We start from the raw sequence: 20,904 nt of genomic DNA, 5'->3' as shown, positions 1-20,904 counted from the left end.
CAGGTCATCATCTCATCGTTTGTAAGTTCAAGCTCCACATCGGACTCTGTGCTATCAGCACAGAGCCTGCTTGGGATCCTCTGTCTCCCTCTGTTTCTGCCCCTCCCCTGTTCACACTCTCCCTCTCTCAAAAATAAATAAGCATTTAAAAAATTAAAAGAATTTAAATAAAGAAAAAGAAAAGAGGCCAGGGACGGAGCCCTGAGGAAGTCAGACACTTTGAGACCTGTTGTTGAAAGAGGAACAGCTAGTAAGGTTAAAATGAGGTGGAGCAGCCAAGAGGTAGAAAATCAGAGGAGTGCTTTGTTGTGGGAACCAAGAGTTGAAAGTTCTTCAAAAAGGAGGGAGTACGTAGCCGGTTTGAATGCTCATTTCATATGAGAGCCACATACCAGGGTGTGTTTGAAAATTGCCATCAACAAAGAAGCATGGTATACCTCCCATCTCTTTTTTTTTTTTAATTTTTTTTTTTTAACATTTATTTATTTTTGAGACAGAGAGAGACAGAGCATGAACAGGGGAGGGTCAGAGAGAGGGAGACACAGAATCCGAAACAGGCTCCAGGCCCTGAGCTGTCAACACAGAGCCCAACGCGGGGCTCGAACTCACGGACCGCGAGATCATGACCTGAGCTGAAGTCGGCCGCTTAACCAACTGAGCCACCCAGGCGCCCCCTTCCCATCTCTTTTAAAAAACCTTTCCATCCCACATCTCCCTCCAGCTGCTGTTCCTTCTCTCTGCACCTCTTTATGGTCAAAGTCCTCACCTCAGGAAGAGGTAGTATCTCACTCTCTTCTCTTTCCATCTTTATTTCACTCCCTTTCGGCTTTCTCACCGACTACTCAACTGAGACCACTCTTTGAAAGGTCACCAATAGGGGTGCCTGGGTGGCTCAGTTGGTTGAGCGACCGACTTCGGCTCAGGTCATGATCTCACAGTTTGAGAGTTCAAGCCCCGCGTCGGGCTCTGTGCTGACAGCTCGGAGCCTGGAGCCTGCTTCGGATTCTGTCTCTCCCCCTCTCTACCCCTCCCCTGCTCATGCTCTATGTCTCTCTGTCTCTCAATAATAAATAAACGTTAAAAAAAAAATCACCAATAGCTGCTGTCTTGTCATATCTTGTTTCACTCTCTGTGAAACTCACCTACTTAAAATCTATTGACAGTATCTGAGTTGATTACTCCCTCCTTGAAACACTCTTTTCTTGGCTTTTATGATGCCATATTCTGCCAGATTACTTCCCATCTCATGACTGCTGCTTATGAGTCAGTTTAGCTAGCTGATCTTTTAAAAGAATGTAAATCCAGTTATATTTCTTCCCTTTTCAGAGCCCTCCAATCACATAGCGCTTCTCATCACATTCAAAATTAAATCCACACTGCTTACCATGGCCTACAAAGCCCCAAGTCTTCTGGCTCCTGCCCACCTCTGCAGTCACATCCTGTACTAAAACTGGCCTTTGTGCTATTTCTTGAACCTGCCAAGTTGCTAAGGGAGATTATGCTTGCTGTTCTCTGTACCTAGAAAGCTCCTTGTGCAGATCTTCGATGGTTTACTTCTTCACATTATTTAGACGTCTGCTCAGTGTAAGCACTATAGACCTTCCCAGACTACTCTAAAATAACACCCTCTAGCCCATCAGTCTCTCCCTTTACTCTTCTTCATAACACTTGTCCTTGTCTGAAATTGTATGTTTACTTGTTTGTCAATTAATATGCCCCTACTTCCCCCAGATTGTAGGCTCTCAGTCACTTGTCTGCTTGATGACTTCTGTGTTCTCAGAGTCTGGAACAGTGCCCCGCTACAGTTACTGATCAAGAAGACAAGTCTTTGGGTCACCTGGGTGGCTCAGTCCAACTTCAGCTCCAACTTCAGCTCAGGTCATGATCTTGCAGTTTGCGAATTCAAGCCCCGAGTCGGGCTCTGTGCTGACAGCTCAGCCTGGAGCCTGCTTCAGATTTTGTGTCTCCCTCTCTCTCTGCCCCCTCCCCCACTCATGCTCTGTCTCTGTCTGTCTGTCTGTCTCAATAAAAAATAAAAGTTAAGTTAAAAAAAAAAAAAAGTAAGACAAGTCTCTGAGGTGACAATAATGGATGTAATCCAGACCATATGTGACAGGATTGACCTTTGCATGGGAGGGACACGCCCTCCCTTTTAGCGAAACGGAAATGGTGAAGTTAGTTACAAACACAGACTAGTTGTATGGTTCGTGGTGGGGGTGTGGGCCTGGAGGAGGATGAGTCGGCACCTGGTTAGCTGCCATGAGAAAGGAGGCTAAGTATTGGGTGGATAGGAAGCCAGGCCCTTTGGAATGAAGGGAGGAGTTGTTCTGTCTCTGAGCCAGATGTTGCTGTAGTTGAGCTCCTGGTAAAAGGTAGCCATGCAAAGAGGTACAAAAGAGTACCCGGCATTTTTAGATACGTAGTGCTTAAGGATCTAATGTCCCTTGCTTTAATCAGGAACATTATTCTTTATGCCAGGAAACCATTTGAGTTTACAATAGGAAAATTGCCCTTTTACCTTCCTCTCCTATCTTCCTCTAGATGGAGCGCATTGAGACTAGGACAGAGTGCACTGATGGCCCTACACACCTAGCTTGCCATCAGGATTGACATGTTCATGCTTTCAAATATTTGAGGGTTTTTTGGTTTTTGTTTCTTGTTGTGTGTGTGTGTGTGTGTGTGTGTGTGTGTGTGTATGTGTGCGCGCGCACGCACGCATGCGCCACGCGCTGTTTTAGACTCTAACAATGAAAGAAACAGAGTCTCTGCCTTATAGGGCTTTTATTCTAATGCAGGGAGCCAGTAAACAAATGTCCAAATCAGAGATGGGATGGGCGTGTCACTCTGGGTCCTCACCCTACCTTTTGCCTCGCCTTCCACCCACACTGGCCCTGGGGTGGCAGTGGAACATGGTCTGTCTCTCACTCACTATCCATGGCCTGCCATCTACAGAAGCATTGAGTGACCTCTCCATTGCATACGATGGTAATGACGTATTCTCTCCATTTCAGATGAGACGCCAATTATTGCAGTGATGGTAGCCCTGTCCTCTCTGCTCGTGATCGTGTTTATTATCATAGTTCTGTACATGTTAAGGTGAGCATGCTAAAGCTTCTACGTTCTCTTGGACTCTGTTTCAATACCCCAGGGTCTCAGTATGCCCACACAGTCCAGAAGATAGTGAGATAAGAACAGTGAATAGGATAGAGGGGACTGCCTTGTGATACTAAAATTAAAATTCTACATAGTAATGGTTTAAAAACTCTACATAGTCTTCCTCAAGACCCAGCCCCTCCGCTTTGCTTCCATCTGCCCAAATCCAGTCCCCAGCTCCAGTTTAACCTAAAGCCCAGGATGGTGGTTTGAGGTTGAGGGAAAAGATATAATCTGTGTCATTGCTGTTAGGTGGGTTAAGATCCTCAGATCTAACCCTACTGTAGCAACCCCTAAAAGTACCTGAATGGAGAAGGTGCGCTGACTAGAGACCTATATTTCTAGTTGGGGGTTTGGGGGCACACGTAAGATCTAGGATCCCTGACCCTGGTGTGCTGAACTGAACTGCGTGAATTACAGAGTTCCCCCTTCTGACTTTCTTCAGGGTGCTCTAGATATTGTTCCTCAAACAGGAAGGAAAAGCAAGCAAGGGGAAGCCAGGGGAGAGAAGAGAGAGATACATTTGTCCTCTTCCTGCTAAAGTTACTGCCCTGGCTAATTGGGATTTAACTCTGCCCTTATCTTTGGCTTAAGCTGCTCTGTGCTCCCTCTGTTCTTTTGCAGGGATAAAGAGAAGGGAACCTTACACACCCCTACAATTTGTCATGTGTCTCCACCATTCTGCAGGAGACTTGTAGCCAGACCTGTGCCCACCCAGTCTGAAGCTCCGGGCTTCTCCCTGATTGCACCGGGGAAATACCAGCATTTTAGCTTAATAGGGATATTCTTATCTCCCCTCCACTGTATTCTACTCACTTACCCCTTCTCCACCTGGTGCGGCTGTCATCTCCAGTGAGTCCTGGAACTGGAGCCACACAGAGGAGCCATACAAGCCAGAATATACTGTTATGGCACCTGGGTTGGATTCTAGTGTGCTGAGGATGAGCAGGAACATCCTGAGGCACTCGATCACCCTGTAATGGAGCTGCCTCAGCATGTGCAGGACCTGTCTCTAAAAGAACATGTTTATTTGGTAAAGGAGATTTAGGATGCTGAATTGATACATGGAAACATAAAGCTAGTGATTGGTCTCTCCTGACTCTATGCTTGCTTTTTCACTATGAACATTTTCTCATTAGGTTTAAGAAATACAAGCAAGCTGGGAGCCATTCCAATTCTTTCCGTTTATCCAATGGCCGCACTGAGGATGTGGGTAAGGCCCCCCTTAATGACATGGGGAAACTTCGTGGAGAAGAAAATCAAGAAATTAGGGGTTTCCCATCCTAAAAGGGCAGGGAGGGGGAAGACTTGAAGAAAGCATTCCTGGTTTTTGGAGGCCTGGTGCATGAGATAGAACACCCAGTTTAGTCTCCAGAGAAGGGCTGGGTCTCCAGAGCACCTGACCAACCTTCCCCCTTGTATACTGCAGAACCCCAGAGTGTGCCACTTCTGGCCAGGTCTCCAAGCACCAACAGGAAGTATCCACCCCTACCCGTGGACAAGCTGGAAGAGGAGATTAACCGGAGAATGGCTGATGACAATAAGCTCTTCAGAGAAGAATTCAATGTGAGTTCTTTGCTGAGGCTGGTGTGTCAGCAGGGAGGAAGGCAGACCGAAGGTCAGGCCTTTTGAGTCACAGGGTAGAAAACAGGTTTCTAACGGGTTAAGAGGTGAGAAATTTTCTACCAGGTTCATCTGACTCCTTTCCTATGTGATCATAGACAGGAAATGAAATAAGATTTGCCTCACCTCTCTCATCTACCCATCCATCCATCCATCATCGCATCTGTTACTTTGTTTGTTTAATAAATACTTACCAAGCATCTAATATGTGTGAGGCACCAAGGATTTGCTGGGGAGCAAAAACAGATCCAGTCCCTGCACTCAGGGAACTCACTGTCCAGTAGGAAAACCCCCATAAATAAGAACAAAAATATATAAATTCAGACAGTAATATAAGACATGAAGGACTGGTGCATAGTTGTAGGAGCCTATATTAAGAGGTGGCCTTTTAGAGTCTGGAACACGGGTCGCAGAGTGTCTTAAGCAATAGACAATAGGAATAAATCAGTATAGAAATGAAGACCATGAAAGACTGCTGAGCACAGGCCTCATTTGGGGTATTTAGATTTGTACTTTTTTTTTGTAACTCCCTTAAGGAAGCTGAACATGTTTGGGGATCTACCAGTTGATATTCCCAGCCACCAGTTCTGATTCCAGTTCAGAACTTCCTTGAAGAAATTATGTTTTAATTGAGACCTAATCATAGGCGAGGGCATTGGTAAAAGTGGTGTGGGAAATATTCCAGGCACTGGAAATAGCAGGAGCCAAGCTATCACTAGTAAGGGTGGGTAAGGGAAGAGCGCATCCAAAAAATAAAGAAGGGCTGTGTGTGACTAAAGGGCAGAGACTTGGGGAAGTGGTAAGATATGAAACTGTGTAAGGCAACTGGGCCAGGCTGTAGATGTTGTGGATTGTGATGAGAGAAGAGAAAGCCATGGACCAACCAGATTTATATTTTGAGAAAAATCATTCTGGCAGCTAAATAGAGAAGAGCCCATAGGGAGACCAGAATGGATGCAGGGAGTACAGTTAGGGGCTGCAGCAGTTGTTAAGAGCCGAGGTGCTGATAGGTTGACGAAAGGTGGTAATGATTAGAGAGAGGGGGATGGACAGAGAGGAACAGTTCCAGAGTTGGCTAATTCATCAACTGGGGCATTGTTAAACTCTCAGTGTCCTTCACATCTTCCCACTCAGCCATGTGTCAGCTTTGTCTTTTAGGCTGACTCCCCTCATGTTGCCAAAACGTCTTCCTCAGTTCTAAGTGCCACATGGAGGTATAACAAGGTCCAGTGGGAAAAGGATGACTGTTTCTTCCTGTGTGTCTCCTTTTATCAGTGAAGAAAACTTTCCCAAGAGCTTCTGAAGACTTCCCTTGTCACATGCTCTTTCTTAAATCAGTCACAAGCAAGGGAGAATTAGGCTTACTGCAACTGACTGAGATCAGTCCACATTTTTCCTGTGTCGTGTCAGGGTTAGGCAGACAAGCCCACAGAATGGAAGCCATAGTAGCAAGGGGGAAGAGAAGAATGGTTATTGGGTGGGTGAGTCACCACTCATATCTGTTTTATCACTGAAGGGCTTAGAGGAGTGGAGAGTGATGTGAGCAGCTTTGCACTCTGAGAAAATCATTAGCAATGATGTGGAGAATAGATAGGAAAGAGGCAAGAGTTAAAGCAGGAGCCCATTTACCGGGCAAGAGTTAATGGAGTAGCTTGGACTCTTTTTTGGCTATTGGAAAAATGGCATTGTGTAGTGCTCATTATTGATTGGGAACATTTACCTCATCCCCGAAGATAGCACCCAGTCTGAATACCATAGCTAGGTCCCAAATAGGCACTCTACTGTTTCATAATCTATAGTGCCCACTGCTTCTAGGTAATAGGGTTTGTGACCTCATGGCCAGATGTCTTTTTCTGTGAAATGAGTTTTTTGTTTGGAGGAATATTGCCTGAGATAAAACATTCCAGTAAATCCCTGGATGGAGGTGGTATTCCTAGAGGCGTAGTAGGCAGATTTAAACAGATACTGTGGTGAGAGCCAATTGCCATGCTACCATGGCCACTGTGTTCATGGGTTCATCGGGCTAGCACCGCAGGTAGTGGAGGAAAGGGCCGAGCAACATCTCTTGGGTTTTTAACGGTGAATGCTATCTGGTGAGCATACAGGTGAAGCATAAATATTTCCTGTCTTTCTTGTTCCAGTTGTCCACCACCCAGGGATCGGCTTAGATCCTGACCTCCAGTGAGGTAGTGTGATACCTTGCTTGAAGTTCTGTTTCCTGGAAGGATTTCTCTTCTGTACTCATTCAGAACATCCCTTAAGTAGATTATCCCGTATTAGTCCACTTCCAGAATGGGCCAGTATGTCTCACAGAGCCATTTGTGCACTAGGCTGGACTTTTTTCTTCTGTTAACTATTGATATCATTGGGAAGTTAGGTGTGTCTAGAGTGGCTAGGTGGCAGGTGTTCTGTGCACATCACTTCCATCTGGTGGTAGAATTTTGTTGGACATGTTTAAATTTGTGGCTTATTAAGTCATATACTACTTAGCTGATAATGGGCAGCTGAAGTGACTTGAATATCTAGTTACCCATGGTCAGGCTTATCGTCTCTACCAGAGCCCAGTGCTAAGCTAGCAACCCAGCTAAACTTGCTGACAGGATCATGGTTTTGTCCCCAAATCCTAAACTTTTTCATTATGATTTTTCTGCTCAGCCTTAAGCACAGACAATTAGGGCCCCGCAGAATCAACCAGAACCAATTTCTTTGTGGCCTGGGTTAGCTAGAGAGCCTTCTCTCTTTTCATATCACTCAATAAATGAATCAGAACAGGACACCAGCATGCCTGTGGTATAGGCTGTCTTCAAAATCTAAAATGGCTCAGCATGCATCAGTCCTTCCTAAGGAGGGAGGGGGATGGGCAAGGAGCAGCAGCTTGTCCTTTATGTTGGAGGGGATATCCTGACATGCCACAGGTCTTTGACTTCCAGAAAATTTGGCACAAGTGGCAGGCCATATTTTTTATGTCCAGCCTGAACAGCTAAGGTACATAATTCCTTCAAGTCCCGTGAGCTTGATGTCATCAGCATAGTTGTCAGGGTGATGCCCTGTGAAACAGACAAAATCCTCACGAGCCAGATCACATCAGAGAGCGGTCAAGATGATTAATCCCTGAGGCTGCTCCTGCCATGAGAATGGGAACTGCTTCATGTAGTCTTTGTGCACGGTAGAGGACAAAGCAGCTATTAGTCACTAGCTATATTCCAGCAGTTACGCTAATTTGTAGAAAGGAGAGTGCATCTGGAAAAGCACCTGTAAATCGGCACCTCTACACGATTCGTATATTATAATCTGACATCCTTAAACACTGCCAGTCTTTTATGCTAGTTTATTTTGTAGTTTGCATGTGGGGAGGTGGTAATAGGAAGCATCAGAATAGCTAATACTAGTAGTTAACTGAGCACTCGCTTCATGCCATCACTAAACCCACACATGGAGATGTAGTATCTCATTTTCCTGCAACTTACAATCTTCTGTAGCAGTTCAGACCTCTGTAACTCACCTAGAGACTTAGCCTTTTGGCAAAGCTTGCATTTGCTCTTGCTATTTTAATGGTCCTCCTTATCCATTGGATTAAGAGACCAGTGTGGGTATTCTATCACTTTCTCTAGATAGCTGTTCCAACCATACATTGGGAAAAATAGGTAGTTCCTAATGTAAGTGCAGTTTGGGCCAAAACTCTTTCCATCTCCTGGCCTGCAAAGGGTCCATTCTAACTAGCATAAAATAGTGACATTCTGGGTTCCCAGGAATTAGTTAGCTCAAGGCCAGAACCTAACAGATCCCAAACAGTGTATTTCTCTTTACCCCGGGGAGCTACCATGGTAGGTGGCTGTAGATTCTTAAGGGAAGATGAAGAGGAAGTTCATGGTATATGAGTGTTGATGTTATGGGGCAGAGTTCTTCCTTACATATGCCTAACACTGAAGGGTTCTGGATCGTGAACTGACCCAGGCCAGGAGTTGGATGCAAAGGAGCCCTTTCTGTACCTTAGTGCTCTAGGCAGTCCCCCTTCACTGACCTAGGCTAGCTGCCTCCCATTTTTATTATTAGGAGCCTCACAATGGTTTATCCACAACTAGAGATGTCAGAGCCCTGGTGACTATGGCCTCTGAGGCTCCTTCCATCCCACTAACATCACGAGTCTCCTTTTGAAGCCAGTCCCTTCCACCAGCATCTCACTCTGGTAAAGACTGGAAAGCACTTCTGAAAGATTCCAGTGCTTTCCATACACACGTGCACTCTCTGGGAAGGCAAATGTTATCCTATCAGGGACACAGTGAAGGTGTCACTCAGAAGGTTGAGCCTCTGGGAGCCCCTGTAGCACTGATATCCCACACTTTGTGCCAAAGGCTTTCTGGCTTTTCATTGTTACTTAGCTGGATTTAGCATGCAGTCCAGGTTTCCACTGGCCAACCTAGCCTGCCATTTTGTGGCCGGTCTCCTGAGCTGTTACACTACCTGCAGAAGTTCACTTAACCATATTATAATTTGAAATTAGAAATTTGGCCTTATCCAAGAATGATACTCTTCCCTCCTTGGTCTGAAATCTCTAAAATCTGTATCAACAACTGTTCCTATGTGTTTTTTGATGATCCAACTCCATGAATTCCTGCAGTTTCCTCTAAGTATTAGCTCTTTTCTTCTCTTTTTATTTATGTATTTTAACCTCCAAATTGTGTTGTGCTTGTATCCTGGCTATCCATGAGCGATGAGAGCTGAGTTATGGGGCAGTTTTCTTCCTCATAAAAGTAGGGTGCAGTGGAGAGCATAATAAAGATTTTTAGAAGTTGGCTTTCTCCCAACTCCTCTGTTTCGGCATCATTTTCACTGTCTCACTTCAGGCCCTGTCTTTCACGTGAGCCACCCAGGAAAGATGTAAATTCCATTAGCATTAACATTCAGCAATCAGCAAAATACTGAAATCTTAACATTTGGTTCACCAAAATGCATGGCACAGTCATAGAAAGGCCCTAAGTTTTGTGCTGTCTTTGGACATAAACATTTGATGTTGGAGCTGGGCTTTTTCTTATTATCTAATAGTGTCGGAAGTTACCCCACACCTTGGTTTTAATGTTTCTCGTTTCCTTTTAATTGGGATTCTTCCACATCTTTACCACCAGTGAGAAAATATCCCAGGCGATTGCAAGCAGTAACTGAAGTCGGGAACTATGGGTGACTTGCTCTTTCTCATCCTGTAACTTGGTTGACATTTCCTTTCCCTTCATCTGAACCCAGTGATCAGGGGTACATCGCCCTCATTTCCCCCCTCGGTCTCTCCACCACTGCCCTGTCTAATACTAAACTGCTAAGTCAGTTAAGGTTTTTTGTTTAAAAACAGAAGTCAACTCAACCAAATTAAGCAACAACAAAAACCCAAAGCATTAATTGGGAAGCATCAAGCTGGGGAAGCTGGCAGAATCAAAAGCTGATGTGGACTACTAGCCCTGGGGCAGAACAAGCCCTATCCTGGTGGCTCTGGGGCTCTCTAGGGAAGCCTCTGCTCCTTTCTTGGTATCACAGTCCTGAGAATCTGGTCTGGCACAGTGCAGCTCAGGTGTGACTGTGCCCACATCAGTCAGCCCTGGCTGGAAAGAGAAGGAGTAACAAATAGGGCAAACATACCAGCTTGTGTCTACTGTCAGAATAATATGATCATGGGGTGAGAAAGGCCTTTTTAAGCAAAACACAAGATTCAGAATCCACAGTGGAATAGATTGAAAGATAATAAATATATTAAAATATTAAATGTTCCTATGAAAAATGATATCATAAAATGGCCAACTGTGAGAAACGGTTTGCCGCAGGTAGAGAATTTTTCATAATACATAAAGAGCTTCTATAAACCTGTGAGAAAAAAGTAAACAGTGCAGTAGAAAAGTTAGTAGTTCATAGAAAGAAACCAAATGGTCTATAGACATATGAAAAGCTCAACTACATATAGTAGTCAAGGAAATCCAGATTAAAACTAACCATTATTTTGGGCCTGTTAGATTTGAAAATTTAAGAAGATTGATGAAGTATGGGCAAAGGTATTGGGATACAGATACTCTTATGCACGGGTAGAGCGAGTTTAAATTGGGATAGCAGTGGAGGATGATTTGGCAATATCAATCAAATTTTAAATGTTTATACTATCTGACCTAACTTCTGGGACTCTAACAGAAAACCAAACATGTATTTGTACGAGGTTGTTCATTACAGCATTATTTATAATAGCAAAGAAAATAAAATGAAAGGCAAATATCTGTCAAATAGCAGAATGGCTAAATTATTTCTTGCATCTATTATGAAATTCTAGGAGTGTCTGGCTGGCTCACTTAGTAGGGCATGCGACTCTTGATCTCAGTGTCATGAGTTTAGGCCCCATATTGGGTGTGGAGCTTACTTAAAATAAAGATTAAAAAAAGAGGGGCACCTGGGTGACTCAGTCAGTTGAGTGTCCGACTCTTCTCCTCAGCTCAGGTCGCGATCTCAGGGTCATGAGTTCAAGCCCTGCATCGGGTTCCACGCGGACAACATTGAGCCTGCTTGGGATTCTCTCTCTCTCCCCTCTCTCAGCTCCTCCCCTGCTCACACGAGTGCATGCATACTCCCCCCCCCACCCCGACCCAAAAGAAATAAACTTTTAAAAAAAATAAATAAGGGGCGCCTGGGTGGTGCAGTCGGTTAAGCGTCCGACTTCAGCCAGGTCACGATCTCGCGGTCCGTGAGTTCGAGCCCCGCGTCAGGCTCTGGGCTGATGGCTCAGAGCCTGGAGCCTGTTTCCGATTCTGTGTCTCCCTCTCTCTCTGACCCTCCCCCGTTCATGCTCTGTCTCTCTCTGTCCCAAAAATAAATAAACGTTGAAAAAAAAAAAATTTAAATAAAAAAATAAATAAATAAAATTAAAAATAATAAAAAATAAATGTCTTGACCTAGATTTCTAAGTCATTGTTATGGGAGAAAACACATTGCAGAGGACTATACATGGTATAATCCCATTTTTAAAAAATACTTCTTACTTTTTAAAGGTTTTATCTTTTTTTTTAAGTAGGCTTCACACCCAGCATGGAGCCCAATGTGGGCTTGAACTCATGATCCTGAGATCAAGACTTGAGCTGAGATCAAGAGTCAGATAGATGCCTTACCGACTGAGCCACCAAGGCATCCCCTAAAGATTTTATTTTTTTAAATAATCTCTACACCCAAGATCTCTACACTTATGACCCCAAGATCAAGAGTTACATGTTCTACTGACTGAGCCAGCCATTTGCCCCCAAAAATACTTTTTAAAGTCTGGAAAAATACTGTGAGCTATGAGCAGTAGTTAACTACAAGGAGGGTAGAATATAGGAGAGACATGATAGGGAACTTTCACTTTTTACTGAATTATTTGACTTTTTTTATAAGCATATTCTTTTCATAACATTTTAAAAAGTAGAGTTTTTTAATATGGTAAATGAAACTAATGGAGCTTAGCTTTAGCATAATATCCACTGTACTTTAATGGATATATAACATGTGGAATAAAAGTTGATGTCCCAGCTTGAACTGTGCCCAGGAGTCTTGTGATCCAGTCTCTTTGGAAAGGAATATCACCAAATGGGAAATTGTTGTGGAGAAAAATTGGACCATGGAGGTGAACAGCTGAAGGGATAATAAGCATAGGACATGACAGCTGTTTTCAGATATTTGAGGCTAAAAGGAGAGTGTGTAGCATTTCTATGAAACCCAACAACGGCTGAAAGTTCTAGGCGATGGCCTTCGTCCTAGAGGTATAAGCTGGACGTTTTAAATTGACCAGCATTTGTCTTAGAAGCATTGAATTTATCTAAAACACTCTGAAAAGCCACTTATTGAGGTCCCTAAAGCATGTTCAAGGCTTAAAAGAAAAAGACAAAATTTAGTTAGCTTCTGAGAGGAAAAGTGACAGAGAAGAGAGAGAAGAGTGGAGACAGTGAGATGGTCTGGATCTGCCATGTCACATTGCAAGCAGGATGTGACACCCTCCCTGCTCCAACTCAGGACTCTACATCCTTATAGAGACAGCTTAAATCTTGGACTTCCAAGTAGAGAAGCATGTGTGTGTGATCTGGCAACAGAACTGTGTGGCATCTGAGTAAGAGGAAGGCAGAATAGCCTGTACATTGACCGAGTTGTCTCTAAATAAATGAATCAGAGTCAGAAACCTATAGGCATCGACAGGAAATGTGTCAGGGGCTTTGGAATTCACAGTCCAGGGAATTGGGGGTTTGGGGTGTCCAAGGGACAGAGAAGGCTCCAGCTGACCTCTGAGTTTTCCACTAGTCAGTGCAAGGTAAATACAAAAGAAATGTGTGTCTGGGTGTTGGGTCCTCCTAACCAGAATTGTTGCAATGAGATGAACTGCCTTAAAAGGAAGTAGATACCCTGTCGTGTCAGAGTCCTTAGGCACTGATGACTCTTGCTTGGGTGAGAGTGTTTGCAAGGGGATTCAGATTTAGAAGAGAATGAGACCCAGCAACCATCTGGAGATCTTAGGCAGCACAGTGAGGCAAGAAAAAAAATGAAAGGCATTAAGGATTAGAGAAGAAGAAACAAAATATGCGTTTTTGCAGAAGAGAATAATTGTCCTTGGAGAAATCCAAATACCCATCAGCTAAATTATTAGAATTAATAAGTTATTTTAGCAAGGTTGATAGATACAAAAACAGCATAAAAAAATTAATGAATTTCTACACATAAGCCACAATCAGAAAATCAAATAATTTTTAAAATATGTCATTTACAGTAGCATCCAAAAGGAATAAATTTAACAAAATTTTACAGAATCTTTGGAGAAAATTATAAAAATGTTTGAAGGCATTAAAGAAAAAGCCTAAACAGTGAAGAGTTAAGATCAGTGAATTAGAAGGCTCAATATTGTAAAGATGTCAATTCTCCCCAGACTGATCTATAGATTCAATGCAATTCCCATAAAAATCCCAACAGGTTTTTTGTGGAACTTGACAAGCTGATTCTAAAATTTATATGGAGGAGAAAAGATTCAAGAATAGCCAAGACATTCCTGAAGAAGAAGAACAAGGTGAGGAGACCTGCCTTACCAGATATAAAAAGTTATTACAAAATTAATTAAGATAGTTTTGTATTGGCACTGGGATAGACGGATTGACCACTGGAACAAAATAGAGAGCCCCAAAGCAGATTCATGTATGAGTGGAAACTTATTTATGGCAGAAATACCATGGCAGTTTAAAGGATGGCCTTTACAATGAGTAGTGCTGGGACAATTGAGTAACCCTTTGGAATAAATGAAGTTGAATTCTTGTTTCATACCAAACAAAACATTGGTCCCAGTTGGTGTAGACACTGTAATTTAAAAGACAAAAACAATGAAACATAGAGATAGTAATGGAGGGAAGTATACTTATGAACTCACAGTGAAAAAGGATTTAAGATTTAAAATGTTGATAAAGGGAAACATTGATAAACTTGACTACATTAAAATGCAAAACTTCTGGGGCGCCTGGGTGCGCAGTCGGTTAAGTGTCCGACTTCAGCCAGGTCACGATCTCGCGGTCCGTGAGTTCGAGCCCCGCGTCAGGCTCTGGGCTGATGGCTCAGAGCCTGGAGCCTGTTTCCGATTCTGTGTCTCCCTCTCTCTCTGCCCCTCCCCAATTCATGCTCTGTCTCTCTCTGTCCCAAAAATAAAATAAAAACTTGAAAAAAAATTTTTTTTAAATAAAAAAAAAAAAATGCAAAACTTCTGTCCATAAATAGATATGACAAAGAAAACGAAAGCGCAGGCCACAACTTTGTAAAATATGTTTGTAACCCTTGTACTGACAAAGGATGCGTGTCTAGAATATATAAAGAACTCCCACAAATAAATAAGAAAATAAATAAGCAATCCAGTTGAAAAGTAGGGGAAACACTTGGAGGGAATCCCGTTGACCAGGAAACTATGGAAAGATGGTGAACCTCATTAATAATCAAGGAAATGTAAATTAAACCTACATTTGCTATATTTAAAGTCTGACAGCAAATGTTGGTGAAGATACAGAAAAACTAAAACACTTCACATTGCTTTTGGGAGTGTAAATTGGTACAACTATCTCGAAAAACAGTTTGGCCGTATCTGGTAAGATTAAAGATGCTCATACCTGAAACTCTTGCACATGTGCACGAGGAAACACATACAAATTAGTGCTCAAAGCAGGATTGTTAACTGTAAACAACCCAAATATTCATCAGTAGTAGAATGGATAAATAAATGGTGTGGTCTCAAAATGGAGTGCTACAAAGTAGTTGAAGTGAATGAACTTTGGCTACCTGGAGCAACCTGAGTGAATCTTCAGAATATAATGTTGGGCAAGAGAAAAGGTCACCCCTTGATTATGATTCCATTTTTATTAAAAAAAAAAAAAAAGACTGAACAAAAAAATATAAAATGTTCAAAGATACAGAATGTGTGGGATACAAATAAAGTAAGGTGATGGTAAACACAAAATTCTGCGTTTACTTGTGGGAGGAAAAGGAAGAGGATATGAAGAGGAAGGGCCCAAAGAGAACTTCTAAGTTCAATTGTGTGATGGAGGGGTGCCTGGGTGGCTCAGTCGGTTAAGCATCTGACTCTTGGTGTCGACTCAGGTCATGATCTCAGGGTTTGTGAGTTCAAGCCCAACATCAGGCTCTGGGCTGATAGTGAGGAGCCTTCTTGGGATTCTCTCTCTGCTCCTCCCCTGCTTGCTCTCTTTCTCTCTCTCGAAAATAAATAAATAGACTTAAATTGTGCAATGGATATCCTTTTTTATAAATATAAAAGTTAAAAACAATTTTTTTTTAAAAAACTTGACATTTAAAAAAAATGATTTCATTCATAGCCTGGCTTCCAGAAAGAGCTTAAGCAAGGGATGACATGGTCTTTGATGCCACCTAGTGTTTCTAGAGATTTTAACATCTGATAGCCTTCTGGTTCAGATGCTTGTGCCTCGCTCCGTGAACTAGGTTTTTCAGAGTAGAAACTGAAAGTATAGAGTTTCCTGCCCCCCCCCCACCCCCACCTTGTTTTCACCCCTGCCCTGGATTGTTCAGTGTGACCCATTGCATGTAGCACCAAGTTTTCTGGGTCAGGCCCTTTCTTTTCTCTTGCCAAACAATGGTGCCTGTTTCTCCCTAACTTTCCTTTTAGGGGTCTCAGCCTTGCCGGAGACCTAGTTTTCCTGCATCGTCACTATGGGAAGCTGGGAATGCTGATTGGACTATAAGGTGTGGTCATTGTCCTAACCGACCCCTGAGGCCTATTTTCAAGAGTCTTGCTGTCACTACTTGTGCTCTACATCATTTAAGCAAGGGGTGTACGGAAAAATAATGTCTCTGGCTTGTCATGAGGACTTGTATCTCATCCTGCCCTGTAGCAGGGTGGAAACCTATGGACATCTAACCTGTCTGGAAGAAGAGAAGGCAAACCGGGGGTGAACTGGGAAATTCCAGTCTTCAGTCAGGTCTCTGTTCCATGTGCAAGAGTCCAGCCCAGGAAACTCCCTTTTCCCCTTTAGGTATTGGCAGTGCAGGGTCTAAGGAAATGCCTCTCTCCGTAAAATGACATGTAGAACCTGCAGGACTTTAACTCTGAAAGGAAATTCTCATGAGCGAGTGAAGGCAGGTGGACTATGAGACCCTGACTTCTGTTAGGATCTCCCACTTTAGTTTCTCCTACTGTGATCTTGCTTGTTCCTGGGAAGTGTATTTGTTCTCTTCTTAAAGCTTTTGCATCTGTCTGGAAAAATTTGTTGCGTTTAGGCTGGCATTTCTTTTATTTAATGGTACACTTCTTTGATATTCAAAGCTAGAAACCTGAGAGTCATCCTTTATTCCTGTCTCTCTCTTCCCAACCCACCTTCCCATCTCTAATTCTGACTCCAGAATATGTGTCAGATGCATCTTTCCTTGTACCATCATCCTTCATGCTCCCATTCTTGCCTTCCCACTGGTCCCTTTTCCACATAGCAGCCAGAGTGATTCTTTAACATGTAAGTTGGAGTACAGTTGAAAAGCCTTACATGGTTTTCTCATACACTGAAAATAAAATTCAAACCCTCTGTTCAAGGACCTACATGGAATTGTACATACTATCCTTGCCAAGCTTCTCCCCTCCACTTCCTCTTGCCATCCTCACCAACCACATTCCACGTTGTCTACCGAATACCCTCACTAGCCTCTCATTCGCCTCACACAGCCAGGCCTTCTCCTGCCTCTGGGTCATCACAGGTGTTGGTCTCTGTGCCTAGAATACTACTTTCCACACTTCTCCTTCCTCATCGAGACCTACCCTTAATCTAAATTTGGGTATTTCTTAGGCTTTCTGATACTTTCTGTAGTAACATTCTGTTCTTTCATTGTACTTATCATGGTATGTAATTTATATTTATTTGTTTTATTTGTTTAATGTCTTTCACAAGTTTGTACTGTCCTTGAGAACAAGGACTGTGTATATGACTGATTCACCACTGTTGGCTCTGTATTTATCCCAGCACCTAATAGGTACATAATGTATATCTGTCAAAAAAAAATAAATGAAAAGTAGTACATGAACCATGATTTACTTAACTGTTCCCCTACTGTTGAAAACTGAGGTTGTTTTCAGTTTTGGGTCGTTCCAAACAATGATAAAGTAAATAATTTGAGCAAAGATTTTTATTTCCTCAGGCTAGATTCTCAGAAGTAGAGTTGCTAGGTCAAGAGTATGGATACTTTTAAGGCTCATAAAACATATTTCCAAATCATTTGTCAGAAAGGTTATCTAGGTTGGAATTTGAAACTTTCTTTTTTTGCTTTCTGAATTTTGAATATATGGAGCATGTAAGAAGAAAGCAATTCAATTAATAAAACTTAGCTTCCCCCTCCTGTAAAACTAATTTATTGAATGCTTATTCTGTGCCAGACATGAGATTATGGTATTTACTCCTCATGTGGCAGATATCATTAGCCCAGTTGTATAGATGAGGAAATGTCCTAGAAAGTTTAACAGATTTTCTCAAGTTCATACAATCCAGACTGTCTCATGTCAAACCATTTATTTCTACCCACACACTTCCCAGTGCTAAAATGGTGCAGATTCAGTGTCACTTAACCCAAATCCTCTGCTTCCTAACTGCTGTGTCCATGTGAATGCCCTCCCACCCATCTGCTTGTCCTTGCTTTCTTGCCACGTGGTACGGGAGATGGGGCTGTCATACCCTTCAGGTCCCTAGGGCTTAACTCAGCTGACCATCCAGACCCCTCCTGTGTGGTTCACTCTGAGATGCTTCTCATCTTTGCATGTTGGTTAACATGGGGATAAATGGCCCATCCCTTCAGTTCTGTCCCCATTCCTGTTTACAGGGGTGGTCCATTTTGACCCAGCATTGTAACAGATCCCTAACCACTCCGTAATCATATAAAGAGCATGCTGCACTTTTAGTAACAGAAAGGGTATTCTGCTCCCTGGGGATTCTTGGTGTTAAACTCTAAGGAGCTTGTAGGCTATATTTAGAGGAGGGTGCACTCTCTGTGTTAGGCTGCAAGTATTCCCTGGGCCCATCTTTTTCCCCCAAGTAAGGGTACAACTTGCTGTCAGGTTGGGGGATAGTGCAGCATTTGGCATGTTTGGTATTTATCCCTGTTAGTAACTTCCTGTAATTTCTCTTAACCTTTCAGGCTCTCCCTGCTTGTCCTATCCAAGCCACCTGTGAAGCTGCCTCCAAGGAGGAAAACAAGGAAAAAAATCGATATGTCAACATCTTGCCTTGTGAGTGTTCGTAGAGTTTCCTGGCGTATAATCTGAAACTGCATCTCTAGCCAGATTTTTTGAGGATGGAAAGAATCTCGTGGTTGATCATAGGAGAGCTGGTAATAAGAGTAGGGTCAAACCTTTGGGCTGGGAGAGCCTTTGTGGACCCCAGAGTGACCCCAGGTGCTCATCAAGTTCAATGAGGAGCTTGCCCATAGGCCTCAAGTTTCTGGGTCAAGAGGAGCAATTTCACCAGGACCGGATAGGAAGTATGTGGTTGTTACAGGTTTTTGTAGTGCTTATCGCAATGAAATCCTAATACAGAGTTCTCTTCATTAACCCCTTCCCAGAGTTAGTCATTGCTAGTCAGTTGATTTATAACCTAACAGACATTTGTCTAGGCCAGTGGTCTCCAAAATGGGGTGTGTATAATCCAGTGGGATGGGAGAGCAAAATGTTGAACTGTGCTTTGTTTTTATAATTACCTTTTCAAAAAATATCCTTTAAAAAAATTTCTGGTGTATTTTTGGGTACATACTATAATAGAGATCACTATACTAGGCCTTTATAGATACTGAAGTTTTCTTATTAATATATGAACATATGCATATTACATAATTTTTTTTAAATGTAATTGGTATCCTGGTTACATTGTTCTGACTTTTTTCTTTTAATGGTGTATATTGGCAGTTCATCTGTCAAGAAACAGAAGCATTCACTTTCCTTTTTATCAACTGCTTACTGTTGCATGTTGTGAATATATCTTAATTTATTTAACTAGTCCCTGAATAATAGCTGAGATGTGTCCAAATTTTTGCTGTTATAAACAGTGCTGCATTGACATCTTAATACATGTGTGTCTCTGTGCACATAGGCACAGATGTCTCAACCGGCCTGGTTGTATCGTTAACTGAAACATTAAATTTTTTTTCTAGATGATCATTCTAGAGTCCATCTGACACCAGTTGAAGGAGTTCCAGATTCTGATTACATCAATGCTTCATTCATCAATGTAAGGAACTTGAGCTTTTCTCATTATTACCTTGAATGACCATTGGCTACCATTACTGGCTCCTTCCCAGCTGCACATTAGAAGGAGTATTTGTGATGGCAAGTTGTCCCTAAGGAGTCTAATTTTTTTAAGAAACTGAAAAATTCTTTTTTTTTTAATTTAACTTGTTTTATTTATTTATTTATTTATTTATTTATTTATTTATTTATTTATTTTAATTTACATCCAAATTAGTTAGCATATAGTGCAACAGTGATTTCAGGAGTAGATTCCTTAGTGCCCCTTACCCATGTAGCCCATCCCCCCTCCCACAACCCCTCCAGTAACCCTGTTTGTTCTCCAGATTTATGAGTCTCTTCTGTTTTGTCCCCCTCCCTGTTTTTATATTATTTTTGTTTCCCTTCCCTTAAAGTCCTCATATGAGTGAAGTCATATGATTTTTGCCTTTCTCTGACTGACTAATTTCACTTAGCATAATACCCTCCAGTTCCATGCACGTAGTTGCAAATGGCAAGATTTCATTCTTTTTGATTGCCGAGTGATACTCATTGTATATATACATATCACATCTCCTTTATCCATTCATCCATCCATGGACATTTGGGCTCGTTCCATACTTTGGCTATGTCGATAGTGCTGCTATAAACACGGGGGTGCATGTGTCCCTTCGAAACAGCACTCCTGTATCCCTTGGATAAATACCTAGTAGTGCAATTGCTGGCTCGTAGGGTAGTTCTATTTTTAGTTTTTTGAGGAACCTCCATACTGTTTTCCAGAGTGGCTGCACCAGCTTGCATTCCCACGAAAAATTCTTTTTAAAGACCAGGTAGTTTCATGTGTATTCTTATGTTTACCCTGTCATCATTCCCAGAGATTTCCCATGCAAAAATCTGAATCTAAATGTGTACTTTTCTATAAGAGTCGGTGAATCCTTTATTGAACTTATTCAGATGACTAAGAACAAAAGCAGGTCTTGTTATCTTTAGTAAAAGTATGGGAGAACAGGGCGAGAATATCTGACACCGGGTAAGTCTGGTTAGCTGTGAGGGAAGAGCTGAAACTGGGAGGGGATTTTTTAGTGGTGATTTAGAGAATGTTTACAGAAATGGTTTAAGAGACTTGAGTACATTTTGTGGGCTGTGAGGAACCAGTAAAGAAGGTTTGAGAAAGAGAGAGGGAAAGTGACCGCAAGCTAGCAAGAGCAAACCTGACTACCAAAGCAGGATGTGTGAAGAGAACAGTGATAGAATTTGCACACCACAGTTCACAGCAGCATAAATCACAGTACCCAAAAGGTGGAAGCGACCCAAGTGTCCATCAGTGGATGAATAGATAAGTACAATGTATATACATACAGTGGAGTATTAGTCTCAAAAAAAGGAGG

The 20,904-nt window shown here is 42.4% G+C and overlaps 1 protein-coding gene across 5 annotated transcripts in view; it reads left to right on the top strand.

Moving 5' to 3' along the window:
- PTPRA (protein tyrosine phosphatase receptor type A) overlaps positions 1-20,904 on the top strand; it is a 162,840-nt gene that overhangs the window by 107,360 nt on the left and 34,576 nt on the right. For 4 of the 5 annotated variants that reach the window (XM_086701828.1, XM_086701827.1, XM_086701826.1 and 1 more), the window contains 5 exons: positions 3,012-3,096; positions 4,293-4,366; positions 4,583-4,719; positions 18,436-18,526; positions 19,444-19,520. In XM_086701828.1, coding sequence (XP_086557954.1) covers positions 3,012-3,096; positions 4,293-4,366; positions 4,583-4,719; positions 18,436-18,526; positions 19,444-19,520 — 464 coding nt within the window. Of the gene's footprint in view, positions 1-3,011; positions 3,097-4,292; positions 4,367-4,582; positions 4,720-13,728; positions 13,823-18,435; positions 18,527-19,443; positions 19,521-20,904 lie in introns of those variants that run through there. The other variant, XM_086701830.1, reaches the window with a different exon arrangement.

This window comes from Puma concolor, chromosome A3, assembly GCF_028749965.1.
Source record: "Puma concolor isolate L17-30 chromosome A3, mPumCon1.1.hap2, whole genome shotgun sequence".
Lineage (NCBI taxonomy): Eukaryota > Metazoa > Chordata > Mammalia > Carnivora > Felidae > Puma > Puma concolor.
This window is presented reverse-complemented; position numbering and strand designations above follow the sequence as displayed.